The sequence below is a fragment of the Cheilinus undulatus genome, linkage group 7 (genome assembly GCF_018320785.1).
Source record: "Cheilinus undulatus linkage group 7, ASM1832078v1, whole genome shotgun sequence".
In the NCBI taxonomy this organism is placed as follows: domain Eukaryota; kingdom Metazoa; phylum Chordata; class Actinopteri; order Labriformes; family Labridae; genus Cheilinus; species Cheilinus undulatus.
In genome coordinates, this window is record NC_054871.1 from 51,125,356 (window position 1) to 51,148,910 (window position 23,555).

General features: G+C 40.4%; 1 protein-coding gene across 2 annotated transcripts in view; it reads left to right on the forward strand.

Moving 5' to 3' along the window:
- LOC121512115 (importin-13-like) overlaps nt 1-23,555 on the forward strand; it is a 66,274-nt gene that overhangs the window by 13,320 nt on the left and 29,399 nt on the right. For both annotated transcript variants that reach the window (XM_041791164.1, XM_041791165.1), the window contains exons 3-14: nt 6,630-6,755; nt 6,842-7,198; nt 9,497-9,750; nt 15,930-16,070; nt 16,157-16,298; nt 18,330-18,496; nt 18,573-18,690; nt 19,802-19,949; nt 20,177-20,358; nt 21,398-21,424; nt 21,513-21,647; nt 22,892-23,044. In XM_041791164.1, the coding sequence (XP_041647098.1) occupies nt 6,630-6,755; nt 6,842-7,198; nt 9,497-9,750; nt 15,930-16,070; nt 16,157-16,298; nt 18,330-18,496; nt 18,573-18,690; nt 19,802-19,949; nt 20,177-20,358; nt 21,398-21,424; nt 21,513-21,647; nt 22,892-23,044 (1,950 nt within the window). The remainder of the gene's footprint in view (nt 1-6,629; nt 6,756-6,841; nt 7,199-9,496; nt 9,751-15,929; nt 16,071-16,156; nt 16,299-18,329; nt 18,497-18,572; nt 18,691-19,801; nt 19,950-20,176; nt 20,359-21,397; nt 21,425-21,512; nt 21,648-22,891; nt 23,045-23,555) is intronic.

Consider the following 23,555-nt stretch of genomic DNA (forward strand, 5'->3'; position numbering starts at 1 on the left):
TAAAGCACACCGCCACTGGACTCTAGAGCGGTGGAGACGTGTTCTCTGGAGTGATGAATCGCGCTTCTCCATCTGGCAATCTGATGGACAAGTCAGGGTTTGGCGGTTGCCAGGAGAACAGTACTTGTCTGACTGCATTGTGCCAAGTGTAAAGTTTGGTGGAGGGGGGATTATGGTGTGGGCTTGTTTTTCAGGAGCTGGACTTGGCCCCTTAGCTCCAGTCAAAGGAACTCTGAATGCTTCAGCATACCAAGAAATTTTGGACAATTCCATGCTCCCAACTTTGTGGTACAGTTTGGGGATGACCCCTTCCTGTTCCAACATGACTGTGCACCAGTGCACAAAGCAAGGTCCATAAAGACATGGATGAGAGAGTTTGGAGTGGATGAACTTGACTGACCTGCACAGAGTCCTGACCTCAACCCCATAGAACACCTTTGGGATGAATTAGAGCGGAGACTGAGAGCCAGGCCCTTTCGTCCAACATTAGTGTGTGACCTCACAAATGTGCTTCTGGAAGAATGGTGAAAAATTCCCATAATCACTCTCCTAAACCTTTTGGAAAGCCTTCCCAGAAGAGTTGAAGCTGTTATAGCTGCAAAGGGTGGACCGACGTCATATTAAACCCTATGGATTAAAAATGGGATGTCACTTAAGCTCATATGCGTGTCAAGGCAGGTGAGCGAATACTTTTGGCACTGTAGTTTATGTGTGTCGTATAGCTTCACAAGTTTTTACTCCATGTCCCGGTTGAATGAACCTCCTCCTCCCCATGCTGGTCCTTCGAGGAATCGCCAGTGATGTATATGAAATATGACATGAGTTATTCACTTGAGTTCATTTTTTTAACTTTTGTGAATAAAGGAATGAAGTGCATTAAACACAGTGTAAATGTGCCTTGTGAATATGTGAATTGCACAAATCCAGCTAGTAAATCACGCTGCACATTTGCGGTATGCCCGAGTTGACCTCACATCCACTCGCATACATTGACTTTACATAAAATTAACTTGTACAAATAATTTTCCTTAGGTCAATGTTGACACAACATAAAGACTACAACATCAACAGCAGCTAATAGAATTCAACCAGTTCATGTTAATCTTATTCCTTCTTAATGCTTTGACACATAAAATATTTTTCTGTCTGTCCCTACATTTCAAAAGTTACCCAGCATTACGATATTTAGGATAATTATCACTGCAACCTCTCTAATTTCATACCTGTGAGCCTGCAGGTTGCTGCAGTAAGGAGGATGCCATTGTAATCTGCGATACTGCATTGCATTCACAGTCAAATATGTAATGGAAAACATAATTTCTTTGAGTATGGCTGTTAAACTTAATCTGACAAATGTTAAACTTTTTATATATTGGTAATTGCAGAGTTGTCTTAAAGAGCTTGTTAAAGAGAGCTTTGCCCTCTGCATTACTTAGTTTACAGCAAATCTGTTAAATATAGTATATAGCAAGTGTTGAGTCATATCTGTCAAAGTACCCACGTTTCTTGAAGGCAACATAATAGTAGAAGGCCGTGAGCTTCTTTGCGATGCCGTCAATCACAATCCCACGCCCCATACCAGAACGGTGCCTACAGTTTGAAACTGAAAAGATTTGATCCGAAAGTGAAAGATCTGAAAGTGAAAGAAAGATCTGAAGGTGAAAAAAAATCTGAAACCAAAAAAATAAGATTTTAGTTTGAAATGGAAGGATTTGACTGATGAATGAATGAATTTATCAGAAATAATAACAGAGTTGAATCAAAAGTATATTGAATTGAAAATATGAGATTAAACCTTAAACTTTCAGTGTTAAAGTCTTTTTTCCAATTATCCTTTTTTTCAAACTAGCAAAGCTTTGGCCTGGATTTAACTTCATATAAAACCAAGCCTACGAAACTTTCACTATGTAAACCAAATAAACAAGTTGGCGTTCATTTAGTGGAGGATTTACTTACAAGGAGGAGGAGAAAAAACTTTTAGAAATCAAATAGAAGAGGTTTGATGTTAAGCTTGGTGCAGAAAAATAAAGCATCATGGTGTACAAGCAGAAAGTGTCTGCAGGACAAAGCAGTTCCCTACAATCTCCTCTAAGACATTCTCTGTGGTATTAATAATCCAGCAGTGACATTCGCTAAACAGAACAGGATGAACCAAACAGATAGGAGCGCTCCCTGCAGAGTGCATGTCTGCCAAATATCTTAATGCATCAGGATGAGCAGTAGTATTACAATTTAAACGGCCATTACAGCTGTTCCTATTTGATGTCATGTCTGTTTCAAAGTTAATAATTTAGTGTTTTTAATAAAGGAAACCCAGGATATGTACAGACAGAGCAGTTAATGTGTGCTCTGACACTCATAAGGCTTTCTGATTGTAGTTTCCATGTTCCAGGTTTTCTGCGTTAGCGTAGTCAGAGCTGTGTTTGTTTTTAAAAAAGCTGATGTAACCATACAACATCTAGGAATGTTTTTATGCACTCATTACGCAGGCATCTCTGCGTCTGTACCGTAGATGATTGAGGGCTCCTGAGATCACTGATAAGATGTAGAGCTGAAGGAGGAAACAAAGGGGAGAGATGACGAGGGGGCGCTGCTGGTGGAGGAAGTCTTCAGGGATACTGACCAGCAGCAGCAGATGGTATCAGCTGATATCAGCCCACTAGCAAATAATGAGGCGTGAGATAATGTCTGTAGCAGATGTTTATGTGTCGTAGAATTTTAATGCTGACATCTAGCACATCTGTCTGCTGATTTAGAGATCTTTTGTGGGCAGAAGAACTTATCTGTTTGATAACCTGATCTGTGCATGTTGTCAAACATGAAAGAAAATGGTGGCATTGCTGAAGTCTTCTTTAATTTGAAATGTGCCAAAATACCAGTTTGATAAATCAATTTTTTTGCAGTGGCAGAGAATTTATGTGCAATATGCAAACATTGAAGTGTGAGTTTTTTTATAATGGTTTACAAAAATCCTACTTTTTGTGTTTTATGTATGTTTTTCTCAATTAAAATGAGTGACATAAAAATTCTAATGCTCTTAAACAAAGCAAATGACATTAAATTTGCAATACAAGCAAGAATAGTTGGCTCATTCTGTCTAAAACTGATGAAGCCTAGCGTTACTTCGCAAAAGTCAAACCCCAGCTGTGATCAGCTGGTAGCCAGCCTCACCTCCCCCACCCCAGCCGCCTCCTTTATAGCTTTAAGCGTGTTGCATCCTCATATTCAGATTCATGCTACTATGGATTAAATGCTTCAGAAATAGTCTCATTTCATTTATGGAATTATTTATTGCTTGAATTTGTTGAAGAATAGACAAGATTAACCCAAGAATAATGGCATATTAAATAGCAATTGCAATATTTGGGAAAAATTCCAATTACATTATTTTGCAAATCGTTCAGCCCTAATTATAATATGGCCTGTTGCAATTTTCAAAACCACAGAAGTTGTAATATTTCTTTAACCTGAAATTTGTGCAAAAGAACCAGTTTATACCTTTTTTGCAGCTGAGTAGTAATACATTACACATCACGCAATCATACAAGTGACTTTTTTTTTTTTTAGAATAGTCTGCAAAAAATCCTATTTTCCACAATTTTGTACATTTTTCTTAGTGAATATGAAAAAGATATAAAAATGATCACTCCTTTCAATACAAAAATTCATCTCCAATTCACAATACAAGTCAAAATCAGCACAAGAAGCCTATGTTTAATCTAATAGTGTGTTGGTTATAGTATAGAATGATTTATTGCTTGTGTTTGTTGAAAGTAACATAAGATGAGGAACTTCAATAATAGCAATAATCGCATATCAAATTGCAATCGCAATATTGGGGGAAAAGTTGCAATTAGATTATTTTCCCAAAATTTTCAGCATTAATTTTAACCCTTTTTGTGGGACACATAGATGAAAATAATCTGTAGTTGTAGGTGCTAGAATAGTCAAACTTTTTATAAGCTTACAGCAGGGTAAATTCACAGCCGGGCAGAGCTAGTTTTGTTTTTTCCATGTTTGTTTTGCTAAATGCTACCAGGCTAAATGTTGCATACGGCTCCTTAAAGGCCGATCTTCATTTGAGGGAGAGGTAAAGAGAAACTGTAAAGCCACTGTAATAAACACCCTCATTTTTAAAAAAATACTTGAATCTTCATTGTATGCAGATGATGTTCTGTTATATGTAACACAGCCAGAAGTTTCCGTTGCTTCAATCCTGAGTGTCATCAATCAGTTTACTAAGTTCTCTGGATATAAGATCAATTTCAATAAATCTGAAGCAATGCCATTTGGACAAGTACAACACACACTCTCACCTGGAGTATCACCATTCAGATGGGCAACCCAAGGTTTTACCTATCTCGGTATATTTGTCACCCCATACTTCAGAAGATGTATAAAGCAAATTTTCAACCCCTTCTTAAACATATTCATGATGATCTAGAAAGGTGGGCACCTCTTCCACTTTCAATGCTTGGAAGGGTCGCACTGGTCAAGATGAATATTTTGCCCAGGTTACTGTACCAATTTCAAATGATCCCAATACTCTTAAATAATAGTACTATCAAAACAATAAATAGCTGGTTCAGGAATTTTATTTGGAGTCGCAAAAAAACACGACTGAAATTGCTAAAACTGCAATTACCAGCAGACCAGGGAGGTTTGGCAGTCTCTAATATCAGATTGTATCAGCTTGCTTCTCAATTTCTATATTTGGTTGACTGGATACGAAATGATCCAGATTCTGTCTGGCTAGATATTGAATCTTTCAATTTGGGCAAACCACTAACACTGACTAGTCTTCCATTTAAGCGGGATTGGAAAGCATTGAAGATTACAGATGATAACATCATCGTTAGATGCACACTTACGGTTTGGGATCTGATTAGGAAATGGGAGAAAAGAACAGACTTTATATCAGCAATCACTCCAATACAAAAAAATACAGACTTTCCTCCGAGCATGGGTGATGTTGGGTTTTCTCTGTGGGAAGATGCAGGTATTAAAGTTTTGAAAGATTTATATGAAGGGGATAAATGATGTCATTTGATCAACTAAGACAAAAATATAGACTACCTCAAACACATTTTTTTAGATTTCTGCAAGTAAGAAGCTTTATACACAACCAAACTAAATACAACTTTAGCTTAGAAATGTCGCCAGTTGAAGAATTACTCTCAACAATACGTAGCAAAAGGCTCATAATAGGACAATGCTACAAGGCCCTCTACAGATCCAGTAAAGTAAATGAAGCCACCTTGCAAGTGTGGGGTTGATATCGATGAAACTACAGGGATAGGTATATGGGAACCTGCCAATAAAATATCTGTGTGTAACAGAGCAAAAGAATTACAATTTAGGCTGCTACATCGTCTTCAGATCTCTTCACAACTTAGACATAGGATGGACCCTGAAGATTCTGCTTTATGTATCAAATGTAGACAGGAGGTTGGCAGTTTTATACATACAATATGGTCTGTTTCTGATTGGCACAAGGTCATATTTGATTTGCTACCTATGGAATATTTGACATATCGGTCCAGAGGGACAATAGGACAGTTCTATCATATATGGACTCTATTCCTTGATCATGTAGGCCCGAGAATGTGCACTATATTCTGGAGGGCTCTTCCCAAACCAAGAAAAGATGGCTAGTGGACAAGGGGGAGGCTCTGTTGCCTATATGACTTCATTCACTGTATGTTTATATGTTCTAACAATGTTTCAACAATTTGATATCCTACTTTGCAAAGCAGGACTGTGCTGTGCTCTGTTTATTAGTTGGAAATTGTGCTTGTTTTGTTTTGTTTTGGAGGGGATAGGGGGTTAATGTGAAATGTACGCACTGTTTGATTAAGATGTGGTGCTTAATTGTCAATAAAAATATTTTCAAAAAAAAAAAAAAATAAATACTTGAATCATTTGGTAAAAGGATCAAACAAAGCACTTGCTTTTACTGCTGTGCTTGGGAGTGCACACCAGCAAGTGCTTGGTCTGACCTGCCTCTTATGTTATGAGGTTTGAAAATACGAGGTGGCAATATTTCATACCAAGGGGAAACTTTTTGAAGATCAAACTGTGTCAAAAAAATCAGTACTGCCCAGTTGTGTGTTGCTAATACCATGTTTCCTAACCTTAGAACTAATTTAGACATTCTGGTTGAGCTTGTGGATGTTGAGCTGACTGTGCTCTCCACATTGCTGGTCTTTACCAAAACCTACCATATGCCTATTGGTTGATCTCTCCAACTGGATAAATTTCAATTAGCTGTAAGAAAATGAATATTTTTATTGCTTTTCAATGGGGGTCTATGAGCTGAATGTCTGAGTGCATGTGGGGTTGCGTGATTCTGGAATAGTTTGTGGCATTGTAGGGTGGGGATTATTATTACGTCAGTTATGATTTATAAGATTGATACAAGCCCTGATTTTCACCATCGGATAATCTCAGCTGTATGAATGTGTTTGTGTGAATTATCTTTAAAAAGAAATAAAAACAATTATTTAAATCTTGCGTAAGTTCCATAAAAATAATCATATCAGGTTGAACAATAAAAAGAATAAAGCCAGGTTTAAAACAGCCCAGTCCTGGTATGGATGCTTCTGACTCATCCTCTACCTCACCTGCAGGCTCTTCACCAGCTCTACTACGACCCAAACATCGAGAACAAGAACCTGGCCCAGAAATGGCTGATGCAGGCTCAGGTCTCTCCTCAGGCCTGGCAGTTCTGCTGGGCTCTCCTCAGCCCAGATAAGGTAAGGTTCACATTGACATGCACGCATATATACACATAAACATACACACACTTTCTCACACTCTCTCTTAACCCTAACCCCCTCAGGTTCCAGAGATCCAGTACTTTGGGGCAAGCGCTCTGCACACTAAGATCTCTAGGTATTGGTCGGACATCCCGTCAGATCAGTACGAGACTCTAAAGACTCAGCTCTTCTCTCAGATCGCCTGCTTCTCCTCGGGCTCTAAGATGGTTCTGACCCGTCTCTGCGTGGCGCTCGCCTCTTTGGCGCTCAACACGATGCCAGAGGCGTGGCCCGGTGCTGTGGCGGAGATGGTGCGAGTGTTCCAGGAGGAGGGGGGAGGGGTAGATGGACGGGCACGCTGCCTAGCTCTGTTGGAGCTGCTCACCGTCCTGCCAGAGGAGTTCCAGACCAGCAGACTGCCACAGTACAGGAAGGGACAGGTACAGCTAACAGGAACAATGTGTTAATGTTTTTTGTTAAAACAAAAAAGTAATCTGAGTACTCTGATGGATTAATTTTTCATGGATTACTCTTGACTGCAGACAGGAACACCAGATATCACTTTGTTTCTGTATCAGTGTGAATGTCTCAAAGGTAAAGACAGCTTTGTTTTGGCGCTGTTGCAGAAATGCACAGTGACAGAGCTACAGGTGTTGCATTATGACATGATGATGTATGTACAGGAGGAAACCGTGCTCAGGCTAAGGTGAGACCAGCAGGCACATCAGTGCAGGCCAATGGAGAAACACTCCTTTGGCATGGTATGGGGAAATGGGCCTAGTTCTGAGCCCTAGGACAGACAAGAAAAGATCCTGTGATCGGAGATTTTAAGTTCCAGAGTTCTTAACTCTGATGTCGGTAAGAAGGAAGAAGACTGAGTATGTAGATAAGCGTATGCCAGTGTTTCAGTCTATGTCAAGACTAGGGCTGAGCAATTAATTGCAAATTAGATTAAATGGCAATATGGCCTGCTGCAATTCAAAAATCGCAGAATGTGCAATATTTCTTTAATTTAAAATGTGCCCAAATACCAGTATAAGGCAGAAATTTTGTGCACATTATGCAAATGTTCAAGTGTCAGTTTTGTCAGGTTTTTTTTTTTTTTTTTTTTTGCATGATTTTGTGTTTCTTAATCAAAACGAGAACATAGTGGTGTTTTTAGATATGACTTACTCCTCACCAATCCCTGTTTGCATTAATGCTGGTGCACCATTTTTAAATTTTATTTAACCATTATTTAACCAGGTTGGTCCCATTGAGATTAAAAGCCTCTTTTTCAAGGGAGACCTGGCCAAGACAGGCAGCAGCAAAAAGATGCAAAGTTACAGACGGAAATACAAAGAGAGAGAAAGTACAATTTACAAAGCACAATATTTTGGATTAAAACCAAGTCATATCTGGGAATCAATTGTTTAAACAGCCGAGCTAAAACATCAACATCCTACAGAATCTGCTTCCATGTCTTTAATTTTAGATTTAAAAACATTTAAGACAGCAGATTCCAGGCTGATGGTGCAGAGTACCCAAAAGCCCTTTTCCCAATTTCTGTCCGAGCGTTTGGACGGAGAGCATAAAGAGGTCCGGTACTGTCCGGTTCTTCTCTGCATGATAAAAACACATAGATAGAAGGGAAGCAGACCAAGAATTGCCCTATAAATAAAGGTGTACCAGTGAATAAGCCTCCGGGTTGCCAAAGCGGGCCATCCAACCCGAGAGTACAACTCAGAATGGTGAGTTGTACAGCCATGCTGCTGCTGCTGTTGGGAAAGCTTAACTTTTGCCACCCCAGCCTCCTCCTTTATAGCATAAAGTGTGCTGCAACCTCATTCGGATTTTTTGCTACTATGGATTAATTGCTTGCAAGATTATTTCATCAGATTTCAGATTCATTTCATCAGATTATTTTTGCAAATCATATAGCCCCAGTCAAGACAAAGTTAAAAATTAAAGAGGGTTAAAGAGACAGCGGCGAAAACGAAGCGTTTCAGACGGAGGTTAAAATAAGGGTTTTTCAGGATGCCAGTGTGAGAAACAGGAGGAGTTTTTTGAGCTGTAAACCATGTGAAGCTACTACGTGGGTATCAGAGAGATGGTGTAAAGCTTTGAAAAAAGGCATAATAGCCCCACTTTAAACACCTGGCAGTAGTACCATGTAGTCTGGTAAAACATTGGGAAGAGTGTGATGGTATTAAAAATTAATACCACCAAATCCTACTGTGAAGCAACCTTGTATTCTTCCTCTTTTACATTACGGAGGAAAATGTTATTTTACAGATGGAAAGCTCAGGCCTGAATGGCCATCATTTGCTAACTTGGTTGATTATAAACCTTGATCTTCTGTAGTTGTTGACTGTCAAATGTGAAATAATGAGTGCTTAAACTTGTATGAGTGAAACTGCAATGTTGCATTAGAAAAGTTAACTAAATACTCTGCTATTTAATACTAATAGTATTGAAGTTAGACAGATGTGTCTCTCCCTGCTCTGTTGACTTCATAATTTTTTTCAAATGGTATGGTATCTAAGTTTTAAATTCTGTTACTGTAACAACACCAGTGGTTGGGAGACCTCTGCGTTTTATGATGACTCTGTTGGCCTTAGCCTAGTTGTTGACTGGCCACCACAGCTCAGAGATCTCTGGGTTTACAGTCTATCTTAGCCTCACCATAGCAGAGATGTCAGACTTGGTTTAATTCAGATGAATCTTACACACATTGACCTCATTATCGCCCCCTGCAGGTGCGAGGCGCTCTGGGCAGAGAGTGGGGGTCGGTGTGTCCGTTGCTGCAGCAGCTGTTGAGGCGGACAGACAGCCCTGGGGCAGTGAAGGCTCGCGTGCTGCGCTGCCTGTCGTCATGGGTGCTGCTGGATGTCCCCCTGAATGAGAGCGAAGACCTCATTCACGACTGCTTCAGCGCCCTGCCTGACCCTGAGCTGTTCGACACCGCCGTAGAGGCCATCGTGAACGCCGTGTCTCAGCCCGACTCCCAAAGGTGCAGATGTGGTTAATAAGCTGTTTACCTGAGAGAAGATTAAGAGTGAATGTAGAAACATGATGGTTTCACTGGTTAGACTGGAGAGATGACACTAGAGATGACTCTGAAGGGGGGGCTTAAGGGCTATCAGAGGGGGCTATAACGTGCACTCTGACAGGGGGTGGGGTGGGAGTAGCATTTGTCGGATGGCTGGTGTTTCCATGGTAACAGAGGAGGGTAGAGATGTCATCACGCCCTGGTTGATTCAGACATGGCAAGCCCTCGCTGCATCCCCTCCCTTTTAGAGCGGGGAGGGGGTGTAAACCTCCATACAGCTCCCAGTCGAACACTGACGTCGTGAGGAGGAGGAGGAGGATGAAGAGCAGGTAGAGAAAGATCTGATCCTCCATCTTTAAATATCTGCAGACACTGCTGCTTCACCTTTACTTCAACCCTCTTTCTCTCCCTTTCTCTTATTTTAAGGGGAAGCTATTGGTCCATTTTCATCATGTTGCCTGGCAACCTATTTCCCCTGTGTTGCAGTAATGCGGGAGGAGGGGAGTTGGGAGGGGAGGGGGGTTGAAGAGGGGAGATGGTGAGTGTTTAAGAGCAGGAGGAAGGAGGAGAGACCACGGTGTCATCTCTGAGAGACACATAGAGACACACAGAAACATCCAAGGCCCTTAAGATGGAAATAAAAAAATCACCACAAACACAGAACAGTAGTGAATGTACAGGAACCCTCAGTATGATTCCCATAGATACCATCAGATAACCATCAGAATTATGGTTCTTTGGTGTGCAGATCAAGCCGCAACTTCTTGTGTTAAAATTAGCTAATGCAGAATTGCAACAAACTGCTGTGTAAACCTACACTATGTAGACAAAAGTATTAAGCCACACCTGTTTATTATTGAATTCCACTGTTTCAATTAGACCTTCTGCCACAGGTGTATAAAAGCAAACACCCAGCTATGATATCTCCATTTACAAACATTTGGGATCTTAATTTGAAAGTGGAAGAGTTTAGGAATAACGGCAACTCAGCCACGAAGAGGAAGGCCTCGTAAAATCACAGAGCGAGGCATCGCCGCTAAGGCACATGGTGCATAAAAGTAACCAACGATCTGCAGAATCCAAAGCTGAAGAGGTCTGAACTTCCACTGGCATTAATGTAAACACTAAAACTGTATGAATATGTTTCCATCACAAAGCAGCTGCATGCAATTCTCAAATCGTCCAATGCCAAGCATCAGAAGGAGTGTTGTAAAGCACACGGACACTGGACTGTGTTGCAGTGGAAACTTGTTCTGTGTAGTGACAAAATCACGCTTCTCTGTTTGGCAGTCAGATGGGTGAGTCTGGGTTTGGCAGATGCCAGGAGACCATTATAGGTTGTTTCCGGCTCAGTTCGGTACAGAACGGCCAGCATTTTTAAGCGTTTTCATAGCGCAAAAGTTAGAAAGGGTACCAAAAAACCAACCTGTACCGTCCACTTTTCGGCACCCTTCCATAGGGGTACCAATCCTACCTATCCGTCCCAAAAAGGTGGAACTACACACACAATAGGTAGCTGCACTGACATCACATCAGCGCCTGACACAGCTGCTCAGCTCTGGGCTGCAAAACATGGAAGTCTCTGTGAGGAGCGGCTAAAACGGGAGAAAAACGGACTAATATCTGCTTAAATCTGGGATATTTGGACTCGACAGAGATCCAAACTGTTTCTTTTTCTGACTATAGGTAACTTTTGAAAACATGGCTCTGTGGTTGTTGAAAGTGTTTTTAGAATTTAGGGCTGCAGCCTATTTTAAAACGAGATCAATATTTACTGAATCTAATTTGATTTTAACGCCAGTAAACTTTTACTTTATTCTAATGTGTCAAGTTTTCATGGTACAGCTCTGAACTTTTATATTTTGTTATATCAACTGTTCTATACTAGATATATTCACATTTTAACGTACAGTTAAGACTCAGAGTGTTTCTGTACATGTATTTCATCAGCTGATGATCTGTACAGACCACGGTTAATATTATTAAGATATAATTTTTTTTTGTTTTGTTTTTTTAAGCACTTTCAGCTGAAACAAAGCTGTTTAATGGTTATTCCCTACTGATTTCTGTCACCCATCCTTTCTACAACTCTGCGGCTGGACCAGCAGACTCGTGCTTCATGTGACTTCACATGCATTTCTGTACAGCCCGCCCATGAAGTGGGGGTACCGTAGTCCGTGGAAATGCAAACTATTTTGGTGCTTAGTGTACCGAACCATACCAAACCGTACTTAATCAAACTGGACCCCCTCATGGAAACATGGCTTTACCTACCTGCCAGTTTGGAGGAGGAGGGATAATGGTATGGGGCTTTTTTTCAGGGCTTGGTATAGGCCCCTTATGTTCACTGAAGGCCAATTTGAATGCTTCAGCATACCAAAACATTCTGGACAATGCTATGCTTCCAACTGTGTGGCGACAGTTTAGGGATGTTTTTTTTTCTATTCTAACATGACTGTACCTCTGTGCACAAAGCAGGAAGACATGGGTTGATGGAAGAACCTGACTGGCCTGCACAGAGCCCTGACCTCAACCCCATCCAGCACCTTTAGGATGAACTGGAACAGGGATTGTGAGCCAGGCCTTCTGGTCCAACATTAACCTTACAAATGCTCTTCAGAATGAATGGGCACAAACAAACACTCCAAAATCTTGTGGAAAGCCTTCCAAGAAGAGTGGAGGCTGTTATAGCTGCAGAATGGGGGGGCCAACTCCATTTTAAAAGTACATGTATTTCAATACAATGTCATGACTGTGCCTGCTGGTGTCATATAGTATATGAGGTGCCAGCTCTCATCACCAGTGCTCAGCAGTCACTGCCCAGTTCAGCCATGAATGTTTCCTTCAGTTGTAGTAGACGATAAAGAAGGCATTTTTCTCTCAGCCTAGTTAAAACACACACAACCTGTGAGGTTGGTGTTGATAAATCCTAGTTTTACCTGTCCAAACTCAGTATTTATAAAATGTTACATCTCATCTCTTTAAATTTCTGTTTATGACTTCCTGATTCAGAGAACCTGGTCTAACCTGGTGTTGAAGCTTGGAGCTCATTGTTTATTCCCTCTTATTGATTGTGTAATGCAAGCAGCTTATCCGCAGTGCAAAGCATGCTGGGATACCTAGCGACATTTCACTGACTAGTGATGACCACTGTTTGTGTGTGTGGGAGGTGTGATGACTGAGGCAGCAGGAAGAGACAGAATTAAAACTGACAGCATCTCAGAGTCTTTAACACGTTTCAGCATTTCATGGACGTGTGTTTGGAGGTTTTAGTTTGTCTGCATTTTTCTTTTTTTCTTTTTTTTTTTTTGGTGTTGTGGGGATGTTCATGGTTCAGCTGTGTGTGTTTAAAAATGTTCTGTGCGTCAGTTTATTTTTTTTTATTTTAGTGTGTTCAGTTTGTGTTTAACTGTTTCTGTGTTAGATATCTGAATACTAGTGTATTTTCTCATTTTATACAATAATCAAAGGTTGTCAACATTTTGGATTCTCTACATCACCACATGCGTCTCTTATTTTACTGAAAAACTGTGCCAAAAATACCAAAGCTAAAAAACATGTTTTATAACACAGTTGTGTAGGAGTAAAATGAATCCATCAAAATACAGGCCTGGCAAACTCCTGCACACTGTCCAGATCGTACAGAAACACTGGCAATGATTCTGTACTAACTAGAACTTGCACTATGTGTGACCATTATTGATGTTCATAATCATTAAACCATTATTGAGGTTATATTAGTCTAAAATTATTAATACTGACAGAAATTACTTATATTTGCTCACATAAAAAAATAAGGTACCGCTCGTTTTCAATACAAAACCAACGTAGTCTAGCATATTTAGTGCCCTGAGCACAAGAAGCACCCTCAACATCAGCTGTTTTTGTGGCTGCACTCTCAATTAAAAACATTCTGCTTTTGCAGCAGTACCCTGCTTGTCATGTCATTACCTAGCATCCATCTGTCCATCTGTGGTTGGGTCACAGTGGCAGCAGGCACAGCAGGTCAGCCCAGACATCCCTCTACCCAGCAACATTTTCCAACCCCTCCTTGAGGAGCAAGAGGTATTCACAGGCAAGATGGTGTAGATCAGGGGTGTCAAACTCAATCACCGGATTGAGGGGTCGGATTCTGGATTTAGGTCTAACCTGAGGGCCTAACAGGGTCAACATTTAACCATAACTGTCAACCTCATTTTCACCAGTAATACAATTTTAAAAAAGCACTCATGATAAATCATTTGGAAATTCAAAAAAGTAAAAATTATGAGTTTAAAGGCTCAAATCTGAGATAAAAATTCCAATTTAGTAGTTCAAAAGATCAGAACACAATATTAAAAATAACAAAATAATGTTTTTTAAGAGCAAATATATGAGGAGAAAGTTGAAATCATAAGTTTGAAAGGTTAAACTATAACTTAAGATTTTAAATTGTGAGTCTGATAGGTCAATATGTGGGATTAAAAAGCCAAAAATTAGGAGTTGAAAATGTCAAATCATGAGCTAGAATTCAAAATGACGACTTAAAAAGTTAAAATTATGGCTTAAATTCAAAATTGGGAGTGTAAAAGGTCAAAATATGATATAAATAGTACAAATTATTCATTGAAATGTCAAAATATGACAAAAAAAATTGGAAATCATGTTTTAAAAGTCAAAATATGGGATTAAAAAGCCAAAGTAAGAAATTGAAAAGGTCAAAATATGACTTAAAATATAAAATTGGTAATCTAAAAGATAAAAATGTGAAATATAAAGTCCAAATTCTGAGTTGAAAAGGTCAAAGTATGAAATGAAAAGTCAAAATCATAAGTTTGAGTTGTTATCTTGACATGCAAAATTAAAGATATGAGATAAAACGCATATTATTTTCTTTCCCCACATTTTGAGTTTTTATGAAGTCTCTTTACTTTTTCAGATTTTTATGGCTAAACAAGGATATTTTAAATAATTAAGTTGAAGTTTACACTACTATACTGGAGGAAATCTGCAGACCTCATAGTGTTGGGCCAGTTATAATACAAATATGGAATGATCTTGCAGGCCGGATGTAATCGTTCCATGGGCCAGATTTGGCCCCCGGGCCTTGAGTTTGACACCTGTGGTATAAATAGTTCCTACAGTAAATTCTTGGTGTGTTCCCAGTTGGACTTGTAAGATCTCCTCAGGGAGGTGACCGGGAGACATCCTGATCAGATGCCACCTCAACTGGCTCCATGAAGGAGATGAAGGAGCAGTGGCTCATTTCCTCCATCTGGATGTCCCATCTCTAAGGCAGAGCCCAGATACCCTCCTAAAGAATCTTATTTCAGCCACTTGTATCTACGATCTCATTCTTTCAGTCACTACACAAAGCTCATGACCGTAGCTGAGGATTGGAGTAAAGATGGACCTGTCAAATCAGGCTCAGCTCCCTCTTCACCTTGACGCTATGGTTCAGTGCTTGCAACACTGCGTTAATCTCATGATCCATTCTGCCGTGACTGGTTAAAAGACCCCGAGATTCTTGAACTCCTACACTTGAGGCAAAGACTTCCTTCCCATCTGGATGGCTGAGTCCTTTGACCTACAAAATCTGCCAAATTTTTCAAAATTCCCTCAATGCATTCTTAAAATATTGTCCTGACTAGATCTGGTATCATAGTGACCTTGACCTTGTTCTGCCAAAATTAAATCTCCTCCCCTTTTGACAAAGTGAACGTTTGTGCAAAAATGGAAGAAAATCCTTCAGACTCCTGGAAATATGACGTTCATAGGAATGGGACAGTTGGACTACCAGGAAACATAACACCTCCAGCCCTGGCTGCCGCTCAAGAGACGTAAAATGTTAACATTTTTGTGCAATTCAGACAATATGAAGAGTTTTAATTTCAACCTTTGATAATTACAACAAAAATTAACAAAATATTAACAGTCTAGGCTGTTTATTTTTTTTGCTATAGTGCCCAGCAGGCATCAATATGATGTGATTTTTGCTAGAATATTATACAAGTTTAATTTTTTTTAGTGTTGTGACAACCATATACTAAACTGAACTCTCTAAAATAGATTTGTTTTAATTCCCCAGGAATGTGTTTTTTTGTCTTTTGTTTTAAATAATGAAAATTACATGAACTGTTGTTTATTTCTCTGTGTCTCAGGTATGTGAACACCTTGCTGAAGCTTGTTCCCCAGGTTCTCGCTCTGCAGGATCAGCTCAGAGAGGCCGTCCAGAGCGGAGACATGGAGACCTGCCACGGGATCTGCCGCATCGCTGTCACACTGGGAGAGAACCACTCCAGGTATTCTGTCTGCTCCTCTTCCATGTTTTACACTCATGAATGAGGACTATCTTACCTGTCCCTCGCTCACCTGTGTTTTTTTGCAGGACTCTGCTGGAGCAGGTCGATCACTGGCAGAGCTTCCTGGCTTTAGTCAACATGATCATGTTCTGTACAGGGATCCCTGGTCACTACCCGGTCAACGAGACCACCAGCTCGCTCACGCTCACCTTCTGGTACACGCTACAGGTAAATCTGAGACTAATATCTGCTTTTATCTTTAATCAGGGTAGTAATCTGTCATTCGGATTACTCACATTGGACTTAGGACACATGAAAACAGTATTTTTTCTTGCATTTTTGCTGTTTTTTTCTTTACACAACAGCAGCTTTTTGGGCACCTGAAAACCGAAAGTTTTGAAAATGAGAGCACCAGAGTTTAACACATGCTCATTAAAGTTACAGTCAATGACTTTGCACAGTTTGGTGCTCTTGTGTTTGCTATTTTTGTGTCTTTACACCTCACCACTCTAAAGAAGATGAAGACTTCATTGAATCCGTCCAAGCCGCGTGGTGATGCAATGCTCAGCTCCACTGCTTACTGACTTTCTGAAAAGAAGAGTTTTTTTTAATATAGAAACTGCACCCTGTAATATGTAGGGATGTACCAGAGCTGATTTTTTTTTAGCTATTTACACTTTTTTTTTTTTTTTTTAGTGAATACAAATCAGAACTAAAACTTCAATCTTTGACCCATTAAGACTGGATACAACATCTATGGGTTTTGATGATCTCATTATTGTAAAGACACGACTAAAGAAAAAAAATTGATTTGCTGAAATACAAATGTGGAAGGAAGTTTTCTGTTCTAGCCTCCACAAGAAAAATGTGATAAAAGGTTAAAAGTTGAGTAAGAGTACAAATGATGGCTGATGACCTGAGCAAGGAGAGTGGCAGAGAAGCTGACAACAGCAGTAATTAAGGTGGCAATGATGATGTATTAGGCAAGGACAACAAAGTTTAGACAGAGACACAGATAATAAGAGGATTTTATAGGTTGTTTCCACCAAGCAGTCTGGTTCAGTTTGGCGCTGTATGCATTTTTTTTGCATTTCCATAGAGCAAACTTTGGAAAGGGTCCCAAGAAACCAACCTGTACCACCCCACTTTTTGGCACCCTTCTGTAGGGGTACCAATCTTACCCATCGTCCCAAAAAAGTGGAACTACACACAACAATTGCACTGATGTCACATCAGCACGCGCCACGACCACTCAGCTCCGGGCTGCAAAATAAAACATGAAACTCTGCTCTGTAAGAGCCGGCAAAAACGGACTAATATCTGATTAAATATGGGACATTTGGACTTGACAGAGATCCACACCGTTTGTAGTCCTTATATATTTTTATGTGGGCACAAATCAGGTTTCCTGACGTTTATCTGGACCTGTAACCTGACACACCAAATGGATTTGTTTCACAAATCCAACTGGGAAACCTTTCATAGACAGCATTTTGGAAAGGGCAGAGGCTTTGAAAAAAAAATCAAAGGGTGACACAGATGTCTGTCACATTTTTACGGGCCAATCAGAGCAACAAAACACGTGACGTAGCTGCTACTGAGGAGTAAACCCCATAAAGAACTGCATAACGCAAACCGTGGCGACTGTATACATGTCAGTACACGAAATGTCAAGTTCTGATAAAACTGGTGCTTTGGCAGCATCCACGCTGATCTCCTCCGCCATAATTGCACTGGCCTCTTGTTACTGCTTGCTTACGTCACAACTTCGACACCTGAAAGTGCTGCCCCTCGTCGCTCATTGGTCCTGTCACTTTCTAACTGGGCCCAAACGGTTCAGACTGGAGCTTTGCAAGATGGATTCACCAGTGAGAAACACAGTAATGGGCGAATCCATCTGCCTTGCAAGGTTACATGACCTAAACTTAAGAACACAAAGCAGAGCCTGATGGCTCACATCAGCCTGGTCTATCTGCGATGGATGTGAAATTAGATTAATGCTAAAGTTTTATGAACACGAAGCTTTAGATCAATTGATTCTCTGTGTTTTAGCTAGCTATTCATCTTCGTCTTACTTTATGTAACCTGGGCTTGCTTAACTAAATGGAAATCATCACAAATATAGTCCACACTGTTTTCCCCTTTGAGATGCCAAAAAATGCCAAGGCTGATATACCAGGGAGACAAATACTACAGATTTTACAGAATATATGAGGGATATATGAATATGAATATTCTGATGCTCTTCCTCCTCCTCAGGATGAGATCATGTCGTTTGAGACGGAGAAACAGGTGATCTACCTGCAGGTCTATAGGCCTGTGTATTTCCAGCTGGTCGATGTTTTACTGCATAAAGCTCAGTTCCCGTCGGACGCCGAGTACGAGTCCTGGTCGTCTGACGAGAAGGAGCAGTTCAGGATCTACAGGTCTGTGTTATAAATCCATTTCAGTGGCTTATCAGGTATCTGGTGTTCATTTGTCTAAGTGTTTGTGTGCTTTCAGGGTGGACATATCGGATACACTCATGTATGTGTATGAGATGTTGGGGGCGGAGCTTCTGAGTAACCTGTATGATAAACTGGGCAGACTGCTTACCAATGAGCAGCCGACTTCCTGGCAGGTAAATGTCTGATTGTCTCTCAGATTAAAAGTTGTGTCTCATTTCAAGCTTTAGACCACTTAGACCAGGGGTGTCCAAATCAAGGCCTGGGGGCCAAATCCGGCATGCGGAACAGTTAAATCTGGCCTGCGAGATTATATCATATTTCTGACCCATCAGTATGAGGTCTGCAGAACTATAAAAATGTAAACTTATCCTTGATGATTTAAGATACTCTTGTTAAGTTGTACAATCTGAAAAAATAATCAGAAATAAAGTAAGGAATGTGGGAAAAGAAATTAATTTGTGTTTTAATTGCATATTTTCAATTTTGCATCACAAAATTAGGACTCAAATTTAGGATTCTGACTTTTTTTTTTGTACGTTGAGCATCTTATCTCATAATTTTGACTTCTTATATAAAATTTATAGCTTTAAGATTCATAATTTTAATTTTTAATTCATATTTTGATCTTTTTAACTAGTTATGTTGTAATTTCAACTCCTAACTTTAACTTCATAATCCCATAGTTGACCTTTTAGACACTCAATTTAAAGATTTTAATCATATTTAGACTTTTAAAGTCATGATTTTTTCTTTCTTTCTTATATATTTGCATTTTAAAAACATTATTTTCAATTTCAATTTCATGTTTTGACCTTTCTGGACTAATAAATGTACTTTGTCAGATTTTGAGCCTGTAAACTTATCTTTTTATTTTATTTTTAAATTTCAAAATCATTTATCATCAGTGCCTCAGTTTTTTTCGTATTTTATTACTGGTCAAAGGAAGTTCAGAGTTTATGGTTAAAAAAGGTGACCCTGTTAGGCCCTCAGGTTAGACCTGAATCCAGAATCCAGCCCCTGCTGTGATTGAGTTTGACACCCCTGGCTTAGACCAAATTAGAATTAGGAGGTCGGGTCTGGAGAGGACTACTGTTGGCTAGAAACCTCGACAGCTCTGTACCGCAAAGCTTTGGATGCCCACCGCGTAGTCCGCAGCTTCTTCAAAGGGACATACCTTAAAAACTTCGTCAGAATAAATCTGCTTCATAAAGCTGTTAAATATGTTTTATTTTTATTATAAATGTTACCTGCTGTGTTTGAGATACTATGATCTTTCTCTAACAGCACACAGAAGCGCTGCTGTACGGCTTCCAGTCCATCGCAGAAACCATCGATGTAAATTATTCAGACGTGATCCCTGGTCTGATCGGACTCATCCCCAGAATCACCATCAACAACGTGCAGCTGGCTGACACCGTCATGTTCACCATCGGTAGGACGACACACAGATGTCATATAAATCATCGTATTTGTTTAAAAATATGACGACCCTGGTTATAAGATGGCCCCCCCTTTTAAAGACCAAGTCAGAATGGATTGGTTTAATCTTAACACATGTTAGGTTAAGCTTATATCAGAACATTTTAAACTAAACCAGATGTATTTAAAGTGGAACCTCTGACTGTAGAGACCTCGCAGTTACCTTTGCTCCCCCTTCAGGTGCGTTGGCGGAGTGGTTGGCCGATCACCCTGTGATGCTCAGCAGCGTGCTCCCTCTGGTGCTGCAGGCTTTAGGAAACCCCGATCTTTCCGTTTCTTCTGTTTCTACATTGAAGAAGATTTGTCGGGAGTGTAAAAACGACCTCCCTCCGTATGCCTCTAACATCGTGGCCGTCTCACAGGTGAGCAAGCACAGCCAGACCTGTTCACTTTTATGCTAATTCTTACTTCAGTAAAAATCAGCTGAAACATTTTGTGTTTTTAAATGCACATTTGACTGTTTCAATGGATTGATACGAAGTTTGGTAGCACTTTTCATATCAATCTGAGCAGATGCCTGCTACTCCTGCTGTCAGTTTCCTTTTTTTAATGCCAACAGTTAAATGTTTTCAGCAGAGAGACTGCAATGTCTCCTGCCCCTCAAAGTTTTTCTTTACTCCCCTAGTCAACCTGTGGGCATTTTTTTCCCTTCAGGTCATTAATCAAGCCCACCTAGCTGCTGTCTGAACCTTATTAACTATGATATCTAATAGGGGTGTGAATCTCTCCTTCTCGAGACGATTGGATTCAAATCTCGATTCACTGACGATTCATTAAAATACAGAACGATTCGGTCCAATTCGATATGGTAAAATCTGATTATAGAATCAAAATTACTTTTTGCCTAAACCAAAATTAGCAAAAATAGGGGAAAACAAGTAACCTGACACGCCAGATGGATTTGTTTCACACATCCATCTGGAAAACCTTCCAATACTAAGCGTTTGGGAAAGGGCAGACGCTTTGAAAAAAACCCGGAGTGTGATGGATGAACGCTCTGTCTGTCACATCTTTAGGGGCCAATCAGAGCAACAAAACACGTGATGTAGCCACTGATTTGTTACAAAAATAATTAAAATTCGAACTGTGAGATAACCATGGGGGAATTTTTACACAGTTAATAAACCAGCAACAATTTTATAAGTAAACCTTATTAAAAAGTATTTTTGTTAAATCTTGTCTAATAAGGTTACACCCCTGGATCGTTGATTTGGGTGAAACGGGGATAAAGTCAGGTTTGAAAACCAGCTGGTGTTTATTCCAGCTTTATTGGGAATCTGATCTGATGATCCTGCTGTCCAAAAATAACTTTGAGCTGTATATTTTTGTTATTTTTGGAAACGGTGAATATTTTTAGTTTCTCTTTTCGAATAAAGACGTCTGATTCACTTTTATCTGCAGGAGGTTCTCATCAAACAGATCCACAAGGTCAGTGTTGGCTTTACTTCCTGTCTGGCATTCATATCCTCTGTGTATGCGTGTGCTCCCTTAACACCTCTGTCCTCTCGCCCTTCAGACCAGTCAGTGTATGTGGTTGATGCAGGCGCTCGGCTTCCTGCTCTCCGCTCTGCCCGTGGAGGAAATCTTAAGAAACCTGCACTCGCTCATCACGCCGTACATCCAGCAGCTGGAGAAACTAGCTGATGAGACGGTACGCATGCACACGCACACACCCACACAACACACAACTGGACCGTGGCCAATAGGAGCAGGCCCTGAGTCCGTGTGGCGTCGCTGCAGAGAGCCGTGTCTCAGTGGGACCAGATTGGATCTGACACAGACTCCGTCCCCTCCTTGCCTCCTGTCTGGCTCTGTGGTGCTTGAGCATTACATCAGACTTTTAGATCAGCTCCTCTGTCTGCAGTGGACAAACAGCGCCCCCTGGAGGAGAGAAATCCTCTCTATTTATTCCTCAAATAAAATCACACTCAAGCTTGTGGAAATGTGTTTCTGCTGAGGGGATGTGGCATGCCACAAGACTGACTATGTGCACATGGTTGCATCACTGTGTGCTAACAACATGTTATACTTAGGAGTAAAACTCGCACGGTTTGGTAATACCTTTTTATTAAAAGAAAAACCCAAACAACACATTTAGACTTGAAGGAATAAGAAGTGACAATGGTATTTATTAAACAACAGATGCATTTCAGATATTACTGTGTGGCAAAAAAGTGCCATTAGGCTTAAAAATAAAAACTCATACTTCAATCCAGTGTTTGCTAAACTTTTAAAACCTTCACTGTCATTGAAAACAGCAGTAGGTCCTTGCAGACATATTCACCGATATACAGTCTGTTGTGGTCAACTCGGATTGTGAACACTTCTGTAAGAGCCCTTTGGCCTGTCTGGACTGCTCCTCACTTCTTTGCTCATCTTTTCAGGGTGATGATTTGCCAATAGGCTCCTTATGTCACTCATATTCCCTATCAAGTGTGTTTTATTTTCATCCGTCCCCTTTTCTCCACTCTCATTTCTTGACACCAAGAAACCAAAATGCTTCCACATGCCAAATTTCAAAGTGTCTGGAGCCTCCACAATCTTAAAAACTGCAGTCACTTGGGTCTCCCAATAGACTGATCCTCCCTAGCCAGTCGTAGTATATCCACCATCTTCGCATTGTTACATCAAGCCGAGGGGAATGATGGGTAAACAAGGGCTGATGGGAACTGCAGTTCCCACTTCCCCTCGCTCTGCTTCATGAAAAACCACACTTCCTGTCCTGAAGACCTACCGTTTAAAACTGTCTCATGCAGGGGACGACACCGAAGTGCTTCTGGTACCACAATACCACAGTATTAACGATACCGTTACATTTGTTGTGATAATCAATAATGGTCTTGAATCTTGGTTTCAGTGTCTCAATGAGAAATGTGTTTGTTGTTCTCCTTTCAGCCGAATCCCTCCAATAAACTAGCGATCATCCACATCTTAGGCCTGCTGTCCAACCTCTTCACCACGCTCGACATCAGCAAGCAGGACGATGAATCAGCGGACGGATCAGCCCCGCCTGTGAAAACGTCTCCACCTCCTCCTGGACCCAACCCGGTCAGTTTCCTCTGTCAACACAAGGGGGCGTCATACACAGCAAAGACTGGAGTGTTGATGGCTCAGGGTTAAACATTTCAGAGTTAATTTACCTCCCAACGTGTAATTCTAACTTTAACTCTGAGTAAAATAGAGTTTTTTGACATCGTTGATCCATTCAATGTTTAACTCTATAGTCAATTGATCTAATCTCCACCCACTGCTGTTTTAAATCTGAGGGACAGGGTTTTTCCATCATGCCCTTGGGCAAAGTGTTGGGATTTGTTTTACATGTGTTGTAGTTGTATTTAGATGTTGCCTGCTGTATAGTTGATCACCCTTGGGGTCCTTTTCTCTTTTTTTTCAGGTGGATTATTTTTGTTTCTGATGTTAGACACTTCTGCACCATGAGTGACGTTATCTGCTTAGTTGATCATTCAGGGGATTGTCCATACTAAAAGGTGGTGTGCTAAATTTAAACTTAGGATGTTAGTTCTACATCTATCTCTTTGTTCCATCTTTGCCAGCAGAG